General features: G+C 45.5%; 1 protein-coding gene across 1 annotated transcript in view; it reads left to right on the forward strand.

Annotated features, from left to right (window-relative positions):
- Positions 1-4,207: 4,207 nt before the first annotated feature.
- The window catches only part of LOC119453248 (uncharacterized), a 46,399-nt gene continuing 36,624 nt past the window's right edge, over positions 4,208-13,982 (forward strand). Inside the window, exon 1 of the mRNA XM_037715275.2 lies at positions 4,208-4,481. Within this exon, the coding sequence (XP_037571203.1) occupies positions 4,370-4,481 (112 nt within the window). The 5' untranslated portion in view covers positions 4,208-4,369. The remainder of the gene's footprint in view (positions 4,482-13,982) is intronic.

Raw genomic sequence — 13,982 nt, forward strand, 5'->3', positions numbered from 1 at the left:
CTGAACTATTATGTCAAACACTTCATATTTTAGTTTATACATACCAGGGACATCCAGAGGACGTCACATCCAGGCCTTTTTTCGGCTCACAAATTAATAGCCGATCCCCTAGAGGTTTGGTCTTTCAGTCTCCAATAAAGAGAAGCATGTTTTCTGATATGTTCAAATTATAACCCTAAGCTATACCTCAACGCTTGCAACACCTCAAGCGCATGCATACACCATAGTTCGCGTGTTTTAGATAGCATTGACATTGAAAACTTTAGTTGGTTGAATATCACACCTGTGCCAAGCGGAAGGGTCGATCTAACGCAGGGAACTGCCCCCTGCTCTTCCATGCGGTCGCGCGGGCTAATTTTCTAGCAATGTATCTGCTCTCTTGCAAATTGCATAGAATCTATCACAGCCTCGTGCATGATCCCTGCCCTTCAGCGCTCGGGAGTGTACCGGCTACCTTTTGCGGCAAGCTCCACCACTGCCGAGGTGGCTGGCCTTCATCTGGCTGTGGAACTGCTGGCGGAGGACCCCTCTGATTCTCCGGTCGTGACCCTCTGCGACTCGCGACCGGCTCTCCTGGCTCCTAATCGACCGGAGACCGCCGACGTTGGCGTCGTCCTGCTGGCGGAAAAGCTTCGCGCCCTTGTTTCGAGTGGCTTGAAGCTGTCCCTTCGGTGGCTCCTCTCTCACGTCGGCGTCCATGGGTAACCAGGACGCTGACGTCCTGGCCTACAGGAAGCCCCCCACCCCATTGTACCCGTCAGCACCGTTGTAACGCCTTTCGACTTTGCAAGGCACACGTTGCAGCGGCAAGCTTACGGCGCTCCACCCGGATCGGCGCGTCGCCAGCGGTCGACCCCCTCCCCGTCCCCTACTTGATCGCGGCCTCGCAAGGCAGGAGCGGTCTCTTCTGCTGCGCCTCCGGATCGGCTGCTCCTGGACGGCATCCTGAAGGTACAGCACGGACCTGGCTCCATCCCCGGCCTGCTCAACGTGCGGCTATAGGCCGAAACAATCGAGCAACATTGTTACGCAATATTCTTTGCTTCTGCCCCGCTTTCTCCAAAGAGAGGGCTTCTCTCTACGCATCATTTCAACGACTCAGACTCCCTGCGGTCTCGGCATCGCAACTGCTGTTCCCCGGCCGGCACCACAGCTCCGCCTTCAGGCACCTCCTCACATTCCTGGAGGACACGGGGCTCTCGTGTAACTTGGTAATGCGCCGCCTGGCTACCGCTGACAGCCAAGGGCTCTGTGACTGCCTCGACCTTCTCTCTCTTCTTTCTTCTATATACCCCCTCCCCTACTCCAATGTGCTGAGTCGTGCTCGCTAAAGGGTTGCACAAAAACAGCGTCTCTTCCTCTTCACAATAACTCACTCACAGGCGTAGCGTTCAGTCGCTTAATGTGTGCCACGTGGTGTTGCGCGTGTCCGCTGCGAACACTCGCGGTGGACATTGGGCAGCTGTTCCTGTGCTGAATTCTACTTGCGTTCAGTTATATCTGCAAAGAAAATGTGGATACATTGGGCAGCTGTCTTTGTGCTAAATTCTGCTTGCGTTCAGTTACATCTGTAAAGAAAATGTAGATACATTGGGCAGCTGTTCCTGTGCTAAATTCTACTTGCGTTCACTTATATCTGCAAAGAAATTGTAGATACATTGGGCAGCTGTTCTTGTGCTGAATTCTACTTGCGTTCAGTTATATCTGCAAAGAAAATGTGGATACATTGGGCAGCTGTCTTTGTGCTAAATTCTGCTTGCGTTCAGTTATATCTGCAAATAAAATGTGGATACATTGGGCAGCTGTTCTTGTGCTGAATTCTACTTGCGTTCAGTTATATCTGCAAAGAAAATGTGGATACATTGGGCAGCTGTCTTTGTGCTAAATTCTGCTTGGGTTCAGTTACATCTGTAAAGAAAATGTAGATACATTGGGCAGCTGTTCTTGTGCTGAATTCTACTTGCGTTCAGTTATATCTGCAAAGAAAATGTAGATACATTGGGCAGCTGTTCTTGTGCTGAATTCTACTTGCGTTCAGTTATATCTGCAAAGAAAATGTGGATACATTGGGCAGCTGTTCTTGTGCTAAATTCTGCTTGCGTTCAGTTATATCTGCAAAGAAAATGTGGATACATTGGGCAGCTGTTCTTGTGCTGAATTCTACTTGCGTTCAGTTATATCTGCAAAGAAAATGTGGATACATTGGGCAGCTGTTTTTGTGCTAAATTCTACTTGCGCTCAGTTATATCTGCAAAGGAAATTTGGAAACATTGGGCAGCTGTTCTTGTGCTGAATTATACTTGCGTTCAGTTATATCTGCAAAGAAAATGTAGGATACATTGGGCAGCTGTTCTTGTGCTGAATTCTACTTGCGTTCAGTTATATCTGCAAAGAAAATACGGATACATTTGGCAGCTGTTCTTGTACTGAATTCTAGTTGCGTTCAGTTATACCCGTAAAAAAAATATGGATGTCTTCGTTATTTCTTGCTCCAATACTTGACAGCTTGTATTACAGATGAGAATGTCAATAAAGCATTAAAACGTCCACGGCGAATTTACAGGGCACACTACAAGCTTGAAGAGCCACTGGGTCGCAGAGCCACTCGGTCGCATCAATAAACAAGTGATTAATAAAACATCCAGACTAAATTCTGCGCCGGCATTCGATGTCCGAATAATGTCCCCAACGACATCTAAAGAAAAGTCCCAGCTGAGACATCCATAGGACCTCTTTCGGTGTTTCATTTGAGAGCTTTTAAGGATATTCATATGCCCCCCCCCCCCCCCTCCCTCAACGTCCAAACCGTAATATCCATTCGACATCCAGTGGATGTATCTGTCATCTGGGCAGACTAACGTTCTCTGTCTTTGAATCACTTTGTTTAGAGTGCTGCAAACTACGGAGCACAACTACTTTGTACCAAAGGCCTCTTTTCAGCCAATAGAGCACTTGCTTGCATGAGATGATAACGCTCCGCAGATTGCTCTTCGCATATATATCAACTATAGCCACTCAACGTTCCATACTGCATGCTGTGCCAAATACAGATATAGAATTAAAGACGCCTAGAATGTGAAAGTTAGATTCTCCTGAATAGCTATACCACGCGTACGTCTGCACGACAGTTCTTTTTTTAAGGAAAAGAACGACAGGCTCGTGCAAAGTTTAACGGGGTTGAAAGAGAGGTATATAGATGGCACGACTACACGCCCGACCGATCTGCAAAAGGTCACCGAAGCGACCGAGCAAACCGATTCCTATGGAGAAGAGGCCCTCTCGGCGCCCTTCCTTCGAACCTTCTTTGCCGCCGGCAATTCGTGGTGAGGGGGGTGCTGTGCCTACCGAAAAAACTCGAAACTCCGGGGGTGCCCCAATCTATAAGCGGTGGGAGAAAGTGGTTCCTCCTCCGTGCCAAAGAGTCCGGAGAAGGGAGAATAGGCGAGTGAAAGTAACGCGGCCGTTACGGAGAGCAGCCGAAACGATGTGACCTACATATGGCGGCAACGACGGTGGGTCTTCCGGACCTCACCGGGCCCGTTCCCTCTCGCCCGCACCGCCGCCGCTTCCTTGCCGACTTGCTTTTTCCCGAAGTAGACTGGCCGCTCTGCAAGCCGTCGTCAACCGCGATCTTAGCCGAGCGAGAAGCAGAAGGGGGGCGAGGGGAGTGCATGCACACACACACACCACACCACACTCACAGAAATTCGTGCGGGTCAACCCCCCCGTTACAACTCGTGCGCAAAACTCGCAACGACGTCACGCTGTTGTTGCCGTCGGCCCCATCGTCGCTCGACCGTCGTCTGCTTGAACGCCGCGAGCAGACGACGTCCTTCGCCTTGCGTCGGAGTGTCGTCTGCTGCGTCTTCACTCCGAGCACGCCCGAGGCCGACTGCGAGCTGCGTGGAAACCGAAACCGGAAGCAGGAGGACGGAAGCAGTTGCCACCCCCCCCCCCCCCCCCCCCCTGACCACCCTTACTTCCCTGCCAGACGACATCGAGCATCCATCGGCGAGCCACGGCAAACCACGTCCTCTTCTTCCTGCCACGGGACACAGCGGGAACAGATGGTGGACTGCACGTCTGCCGGTGTTGTGATCGTCTGTTGGTGTGCGTAGCGTCGTCTGCTGGCGTGCGTAGGGTCGTCTGCTGGTGTGCGTCGCGTCGTCTGCAAGTTGCGATTTCGTCTGCTTTCGAACTTCGAGCTCTGTCGGTCTCTCGGACAGCGGCGGGACGTGAGTCACGTGACTGACATCGCGCGCGGTTCGGCAGGTGCGTGGACGGTCGGAAGGGGACGTTTCGGCTAAGAGAAGAGAGATCAGTTTGCTTGTACAGTGATGAGGAGGTAGCCCAGCGGATTGCTGCCGAAATGTTCCCGAAAGAAGTCTGCATAGCCGTCATGGCGCTGTGCGCCGTGAAACTGGTGACGTCTGGTGACGAGGTGGTCCTGCCGTCGTCTTCGTCTGGTGTGAACATAACGGGTGAGTGATCCGTATGAAACGGTCTTCCGAGTTGATTGCGCTTGAGTATGTCCTAATCGATGGATAACGTTTATAAACTTCGAAATGCGTCGCAGCTGCATAGGCTGAATTATCTAAGCGTAGTCGTCCCTTTTAGAAAATTTACTATGTAACGCGAAGCTGAGATCAAAGCACGACCAAATCTCAATGTCAACGCCTTTTGCACGCTTCGGAAAGACCACCGGTGGATTTACTGTGATCACCTACAATGCGCAACATTCTACAGCCCGGCTTACAGCAAAATTGAAAAATTGTTTATTTTACCTTGGATAAGTATCTAAATCGGCGAATGATGACAAATTTATCGTGCTGTCTTCTTGGTGTACTGTGAGGATTGTTTTCCGCGAACTGCTCTAGATACTGCAAGAGGCTGAAAAAGAAGTCGCAGTAAAAAGAACAAAAAAAAAAAGAACTTAGGTGAAACGCGTTATCGGCATGATATTATATTTGGAAACACCAGTAGATAATCCACCGGCGACAGTCGAGGCAAAGCTCAATAATTAACGAAAAAATAGGCGGCTAGAAAACTGAGGTAAGCAAACGGTATAAGTGGTGCACGTTCTTAATTGACAGACATATGCAACTTTACAATATAAAGATAAATGTTTTAATGGGATAGACAAAAAGTTATAGACTGCAGAATTGATGTGGTAGAACTTGATTTTCTCAATCAGGCTAGGTGACTATTTGTCGCCGCCATGTTTCAAAGGGGACGCCAATAGAAATCGTCATCAATCATCATCAACACTAGAAAGCAACACTTAGTCAGTATAAACTGATAAGGTATCCTTTCACAAGTCTATTTCCACCCAGTTGGCCGAGAAAGGTTGTTTGTTCTTTACTAAAATGAACGCCTAACTTCCTCTATATTGAATTTCGCGCCAAAATTTCAGAACTTGTGCATCGGTGTGAAGTCATGAATTTCGAAAGGCTATTTGGCATTTGGACCGTTTTTGAGCATAAAAAAACGTTTAGTGCTACGTTTAGCTTTGCTTGCTTCAGAATGCAATCTAGTTTTAATTTACGGTTAAGAAGTTAACCAGACCCCAGCAGGCATTATACATGACATCTACGACCCTGTACGGGAACTTACAGGGAGCGTGACCACCGCGGTGTTTCGTTTTTTTTTTTTTTTTGTCTTTCTTTCTTTCTTGCTCACCAAGGCACTTGTCACGATAAGAATGGCCGTTTGACTACTTAAAAACAAATTCACTTTACAATGCAGCTAAACTCAGATATGATGTCTTTAATGAAAGCAGGATATGTTTGCCTGGCTGACTGCCTACCATGCTACTCCAGGCGTTGGGTGAAAGATCTCTGACGTACGCTGTGATCAGACAAACGCAGATACAGAACCTACACCCCCACAGACGTGCACACGCGCTGAACCATGTTCACGGCTGAACTCAGTATTCATAATTTGCTTCGACGGCTCAGACATCCCACGGTTTGAGTCGAAAAAGAATTCCTACATTTTAACACGTCCCCAGACAACGCAAAGGGATCCTCAGTAAGACTGGGATGGCAGCATCAGGACATTCGTACATCCTAAGGATGTCCTGCACTAATCCTAAAAGGCTCCTGATCGGGTTAATTTGTCCGTCCCAAGTAGATACTGAGCACATATGCCAGTTACAAAATTGCAGGACCATTTTAGGATGACGTCAGGACGTGTTCCGAGGCACTATACTGTTTGACGCTGTAATTAGAGGGCAATTCTTTATTTACAAATTTGGTTAATATAAGCATGACGCAGCTTGGATATGAGAACCCACATTGTATAGGGCTCCGTGTTGATATTTGTGCGCTTTCATGTGCTCTGAAATCTCAGAAATTTTGCGTCTTTGTTTCTTGGCATCATTGAAAAGCAGTTCGGTATCAAACGAACTACAGGTGCAGCAGAACCTATGCGCTTACAACAGCATAGCCTTCGAGACCTGCTTTTGTTACCTCAAGAGAACTGTCGGTGGAATGTGCGCTTTGGACACCATGACCAATAATAATAACGTGATAATAATAACAGTAAGAGTAATAATAATATTAGTAGCAATAATAATAACCATAATAATAATAACAATAATGTTCAAAACAAATCGTCTACAGAAACACGTGATTTTTTGCAATGTGCCATTCGCATTTTTTTAATACTCAGTTTCGTTCGGAAAAGCATGAAGCTTCCAAATAAACACACCTGGAAGCAACGTCCTGAGAATGTCCTGCCTGAGGATGTTGCTCGGATATATGTCAAGTTAGAGCTAGGTTTGCGATAAGTCTAGCAGTAGATATATGTTGTGTGGGCATGGTGCTGGGGCCAACCATCCACGGGATGTTTTGTGTTGTCTGGGTCACGGCGTTATAGGTTTTAAATTCTCACCGTCTTACTTATAAAAATTGCGTCAGCAAACAGCCGTCGACGAATCAGGCGGGACATTTTAAAGTGAAGCTTTCTTTGACTCTTACATCCACTTTGCGTGGACGGCTGTGTGGCCGAGCGAACTGGGCCGATCCCGGAGGCCGTGTATAATCGAAGGTGATTGGCCGATCCTGATACCGCGGTGCCCTCGCAACGAGGTTAATGTGGTTTGTAACGCGCGCCAACCCCGGAGGAAGTGCAACTTCAGAGCAACCGGCGCGCCCCATAGCAGTAATTAACTGATAGAGCTAACGAGTAAGTGCCCCTACAGCAGCACATATCTCAGCAGATCTACCGGGAACCTATATCGTTTGACTTGGACGATTATCCTCCGATGAGTCCTCCCCAATTTTCACTCTTTCTTTTTATTTGGTCATATAGCCACTATGGGCACGTACAGCCTGTATTCTCGCCTTTTTGATATACCTACTCGACTATCTCTTGAATGTCCACTATTTCGAGCTTCTCTCTGACGTACGCGTACTTGGATCGTCCCTCTATATTTGCACCCGAATAGCTTAACACCACGACATCGGGGTGCAACGTTACAAAACGCTTGTATTTGTTTGTTTGTTTTGTTTCCTGGTTTATTCTTTAAGTAGGTGCCGGACAACCGTTTAACTAATTTGAACGAAACTTGTTGCATTTCAGAGAGAAAAACGGTACTCTAACTGAATATGGGCCCAAAATGTTTATGTAGTGTCTGAATCTTCATAAAAATTGACCAGTATCGGTAACATAGAAATAAAAGAAAACTGAGGCACAAAAGTTCACTAATCGGTAATTCTGCACCGAAAGTAGATATCACGGTTCTGTTAAAGCGTCTGTTAGAGAATCTGGAGCGGATAAACTTGAGATATGAGCTTACAGCTAGGACAAAATTGTTACAATGTCTGCGAGGGTGTTGCAAAAGTCTCGTAAATCAGTATAGCATAATATTACAGAGTGGTGTATAACGCATCAATTTTGTTCGCTTTAGATGTCTTATTAGGTTCAGCTTACGGAATATGATATATATATATATATATATATATATATATATATATATATATATATATATATATATTAATTCCTGAGTCATGGTGTTATAGACCTGATCTTCGAGCTTTCGGCAAATTTTTCCATTTTCAACAATCTTTTTTTTTTAATTGACTGCTTAAATAAAAAAAAACTGATTTGCTACAGTCAGTTGACTTCAACATTTTCTTTTAAATGCAACGCGATTCATCAAATTCAGTGCAGTGAATATAGAACGAAGCTATTTCTCCCATATCCCATGTATTTAGACAGGAATTCCAGAGGTAAATCTTCCTTTGAGTTGATTCAGTTATACTCTTCAGTGCAACGCAGTTTATTCCATTTGTTGCAAACTTTAGTCACAGTGTACGCGGGTGTATTTCACAGAGCGAAGCTATACCGGAATGTGAACCTTTTGATGGGAACGTTGTGCCTTGCACCATTTCGTGAAATAATTATTTAGAATGAGGTTGCGAAGCGCATCGCTGTCCCAGTTAACAGTTTTCCGCATTGCACGATTTATCAGTGCGAGAACACGTTAACTGGTCCAGCAATGCATTGAGCTGCAGATTTAGAGCACAGCGAAACTCGTGCAACGCACAGAGTTTTGAGCCAACGGTCGTGCTTTGAGTACTGAGTAACTTCAATTCTGCAATAATTCTCTTGTTTTGTGTTTTCCCATGTCTGTCATTACACTAGCTAATCTTTAAATAGGTTCCATTGTTGCTTTCTTCTATTATGTCTGTAATTTAAAAATTGCCCACTTGATTGGATCCATTTGGGACTTAAGTAATAAATAAACAAATAAATAAATAATGTGCCCCATAACAGTAATTGATTTATTGTTAATTTCGAATATTTTTTCAGTAACAATCGTATTGGAGATTGTAGCGTCAATTTTGACGTTCATCCACTGCTACGAAGCGTGGTGGACAAAAATATTTCATTTTTAGTCGGCTATCAGCAATATATAAGACAGTCTTCGTATGAACACAACACACGTTTCGCCGTGAACGCTGGATACTTCGTTTTGTCTCCGCAGCACTGTTTTATGCAGCACGTTGTCTAATTCCGCCTTATGCTCAATTTCGCCACCTCATCTGGTCTGATTGGCCCGCATCATGGCTATACGCCCTCTATGATTGGCTCAAAGGAAAACATGGATGAATTTGACAATGTTCAGTACAGTACCTCCGAGGATGCAAGGTTCAAATGCCGGCAGGGGTCCTGCAGCATAATGATGATGATGATGATGATGATGATGATGCCGTTGTTAAAGATGATATGAGCGTCCATTGAAACTGGGTGGTGGCACACGGTGCCCAACTCGCGCTCCTTTAAAGGGACACAAATCGAAACACTATATATAAGTGATTCACAGAATTAATTGAAAAAAATGACATTTCTTCAATTTTGTGGTGATAGGCTGAATATTAAAAACAGAAAATGAAGATCAAACTTTCCTTTTTTTAATGTACCTTTTTAAATAACGAATCGAATAGTGTCCTATTCGATTCGGTCTTCGAATCGAGTAGTCACTATTCGTAAATGCGAATATCTTTCGAATACTTTTCGAATATTTCAAAACGCCAACCGCACCCAACGAAACATAACATTGGAGCAAGAGTACGGTAAGTTTTCACCCCCGCCGGCGTAGTACAGACATAAAACACGAGAACTTGCGTAGTGTAGCAGGCTATGCCACTTAGGTAGCCATACTTTACAGCCTGTACATCGATCAATCGCGCTCTCTGAAGAGTCCTGTGCATGCGAAAAAACCACTTGTTTGCTCCTAATGCTCTATTTCTGCTTTTATGAGACAACGCTTCATAATGTTCTATGTAATGAAAGAAACTTGCTAACTTTAAGGGTACTTGACAATTTTTTTTTAAGGAGCAAACAAGATACACGGCGCAAAAGTAAGGCAAAACGCAGGACAGGCGCTACTTCAACCTGGTGCCCGTAAAAGCCTTCCGCCTGTGGCTTTAGCAATAATAAAAATCACCTACAAATTAAAAACGTAAAACCTTCCCCTTTCTTTATAAGCATGGTCCAGTGTGCGGTCGACCTGGGACAAAAAAATGTCGCATAAGATCGGCGCCGCACCTTAAAAATACTATAGGATGTGAACATGGTTGTATATTAATTGTGTTAACGGCTGTTCATTGTTCGAAAATTATTTGAAAAGTGTTCGATATTCGATTCGTATTCGACCAGGTCTCAAAAAATCACCATTCGCCCACCCCTATTCTTTTCATGATGAGAGTGGCTTTTACGGTATCGTGAAGAGGTAATTTACCGATACAGCTCAGCCTATTTTTTCCCCTTTAGTGTCTCTTTAGCGTTTCTGGTGCATATAAATTTTTAAAGAGACACGGCAGAGAAAAATAACTTGAGCTGTGCTATTAAATAACGAGTCCACAATAAATAAAAAGCCACTCTTGTACTGTGACAGGAGGCGTGATAAGTCAAACAAGACGCAAAAAAAAAAAAAAATGGAAGACGGGTGGCCGACGCCGCCTTGCACTTCTCGCACCACCTCGCTGTGACGTCACTGATTTTACCGGTGTCTGCTCATGCGTAGCTAATTATCTTTTTATTCAGGAAAGAGGCGCTTTACATTGCTTCCTATAAAGAAGCCAAATGCTGAAAATTAGAATGTTTCGAGAACTGTTACTGGAGCCACAAAAAAAGCCCGCGAATATTAGAAAAATGCTTTGCAATTCGTCACGTTACACCGACGTATACCGGCGCGGGGGGTTCCGGCACGAAATTAGAAAAAAAATGAAAGCCTGGAATTCATGTTCTCCAGTAATCAACATCTCACCGCGATATTTACTAAAAATAGGTTTGAAACATATATTTGTTTAAGCTGATTTCGTGCTGCTCTTTGGTCTGTCCTTAAACGCTTTTTTTAGTATGGTATGAAGAAGAAGATGATGGTGATTTCAATTAGCATCCCATTTAAAACGGCGCGGTGACAAATAGTCACCTAGCCTGCTTGAGCTAATCAGGTTTTACTACATCAGTTGCAGTCTATAGCATTTTCCCCATCTCTCCTTGATCTTTTCTCTCTTCATTAAAAACCTCTCTCTACATTGTAATGTTGTACCTATGCCTCCAACGACCGCTGCTCCATCAACCTCTTCCGTAATTTTCTTTTCCCGCCAAGACTCTAAACTTCTCTTTACTTATTTCGAACGCTGACTCGCTAACGCTCTCACTCCAACATTGCTGTATACCACTGACAAACGTCACGTGTTAGCGTGACTACACGTGTTTCGCCCGGCTGACCGCGGACACGTTTTGCAACGCCTTCTATCGGCGATTACGTCATTCGCGAGCCGGGCCGAGCCTGCATAGTTGCGTGCGAGAGGCGCTCGAACCACTATATAGAGCGCAGACCGAGCTTCAACTGAGTCTGTAAGGGCTAACGGGACCGTGACGAAATATTCGCGCACGCTATAGCCTATACTTAACGTTCACGGGCGAGCTTGTGTTTGTGGGGGCTGGTTCGTGTTCCACCGGAAGCGAAGCAAAGCGGCAGGTCATCTCTGCCGAGTAAAAAAAAAAAAGTAAACGGAAATAGTAAATGAACACGCTCCAAATGTTTACTCGGCTGGCTGCCTCGACCTCGTGCAAAGCTTCAGCGGTCTTGAAGGACGGTTTGTCGAGTCTCTATATATAGGGGTCACCGCAACGCCGGAAAGTGCGAGAGATAAAATGTTTGGGATGTTCGGTGAACATCCCAAACAAGATGTGTTCGGTGACACCACCGAGAAATAAGAGATGTTCGGGGAACATCACCAAGACATAAGAGATGTTCGCTTAACATCACCGAGACTTAAGAGATGCTCGGTGAACATCACCGAGACATAACAGATGTTCGGTGAACATCCCAAACGAGATGTACGGTGATCACCAAGACATTAGAGATGTTCGATGAACATCCCAAACGAAGTGTTCGGTGAATCTCACCGAGACGTTCGGTGAACATCACCGAGACATAAAGATTTTCGAACACCTCCGGTGTTCACCGGAATCGACGGTGTTCGACCGACGACATTCACCTCCGGTGAACACTTCCAGCCCTGACGTCACGCGGTGAGCATGTCAACCCCTACATTTCGATGAAACGCACGTGTATATGACGCTTTATTGCGATCGCCTTTTCTGCCAAACCGTGTATTTATAAAGGAACGTATAGACCTTTTTAAAAGCGACGTCATGGGGATAGAAGGCATTCAGTTATCCAGTAGGCGTTGCGGGTAGTCACCTAGCGCTGTCAATTTACTGACTCAGTAAACGTCGGATTTCGTATCACCAGACCTGACAGGTTGTTCGTCGCTCTTGTATAGGTGTCGCTTATGCAGGGTATCTCAGTCATCACCGGCCAAGCCACCCCTCCCACTCTCCAAAAGGTCTAGTCTCTACGAACTCCTGGTGCCCATGGGTATTCCTAAACTATAGCGCGCAACGGGTTATCTTTCGCCTCATCTTTAAACAGAAAGACGTACTACTCACTCCCGCGGAACACACACCGCATCTTCTATTGTAACTTTGTTTCTCCAGAGCTCATGGTTTAGTTATATTTCTAAAATGGTGAGCTATGCGCTGCCGCCGCGTGGAGGAAATTTCAACGTGAAGATTTGTTCGAAATTTCTACCAATGCATTAAATGGGCATAAAAGCGATATATCAAACTAAAGTTACACTAGAAAATGAGTATTCGGTTGCGATGCATTAGTAAATTACTCTTCGGCAGTAGCAAAGCAGCCACACTTGCCGTGAGAGAAGTCTTGGTAGGCAAGAGAGGAGGCAAAAACTATAAAGAAGGTGGCGCCTCTGTCCTCAAGTTTGCGCATCAGCTTACTATGACGTCCTGCATTTCAGCAGCGTCTCTACTATGGTTTAGTTGTTTTTCCTCGGAATTGGCAAAGAAGGACTACATTGAGTTCTGAAGGACTCAACCTAGCAAGCCTCGAAGACATTTCACGCGCCCACAACGACCCAAATATGACGAAATATACTTCAAAATCTGTGACGTCACGGCGACGTAGTAGCGCCGAGATTCCGGCTTGAACGCCAAGAAAGTGAATTTTGGCCTTCCATTTTTATATGCAACCTTTTCTCACCAAATGAATGAAAGTGGGGTTTTGAAAGAATAGTTTACAAGTTTAATCTGACTCGGGGTTATCCATTGGTATCCCTTTAAGAATACGTGCTAGCGACAGTGCTTGTTTATCGTGCTGCTTTTTTAAAACGCTTGAGGGCTGCATCGGCTGTCGTCGGCTGCGCACGGCTCTGCTCCGGGTGCGTCAGTTTCACGCGGTTTGAAGGTGCTGATGCGCTTCTGAAGATCGACAGGCATGTAGCGAGGTGCTACCCAAAAGTTCCGGGAATTGAAAAGCACGGGCAAACTGAGTGTGGTACACATTTCCGCCGCTAAATGTGGCTATAGCAGTATGCCTTGCGGATAAGTGTGCTGAACGACTTGCATCTAGAAGAAGTACTGTTTCGCGAAGTGTTGTTTTGGAATGCAATGTTTCACTGATTTGGCGCATTTCTTAGCAACCAACATGGCAGACTTCAAGAAGCGAAGAATTTGCATCAAGTCTTGTTTTAAACTTGGGAAAACTGCGGCACAAACTCATCGTATGCTAGAGGATGCTTTTGGAGTCGACACCCTGAGCCAAAGTAGAACGTTCTTATGGCATAAGCGCTTCAAAGAGGGCCGAATGTGTGTTGACGACGATGAACGTTCTGGACGCCCGTCAACGAGCACAACCCCGGAAACGATAGCGGAAGTTCGTAAGGCTATCCTTGGAAATCACAGGCTAACTATAAAGGACGTCTGCGACATTGTAGGGCAGTTGTACGGCACAGTTCAGCGAATTTTGTCGGATGTTTTGAACATGAGGCGCATTTCTGCAAAATTCGTGCCAAGATTGCTCAGTGACGAACAGAAGCTGCACCGTGTTTGTGTCTGTACGGAACTGAAGCAACAAGTCAGAGACCATCCCAAACAAATCA

This window comes from Dermacentor silvarum, chromosome 5 (genome assembly GCF_013339745.2).
Source record: "Dermacentor silvarum isolate Dsil-2018 chromosome 5, BIME_Dsil_1.4, whole genome shotgun sequence".
NCBI classification, from domain to species: Eukaryota; Metazoa; Arthropoda; class Arachnida; order Ixodida; family Ixodidae; genus Dermacentor; species Dermacentor silvarum.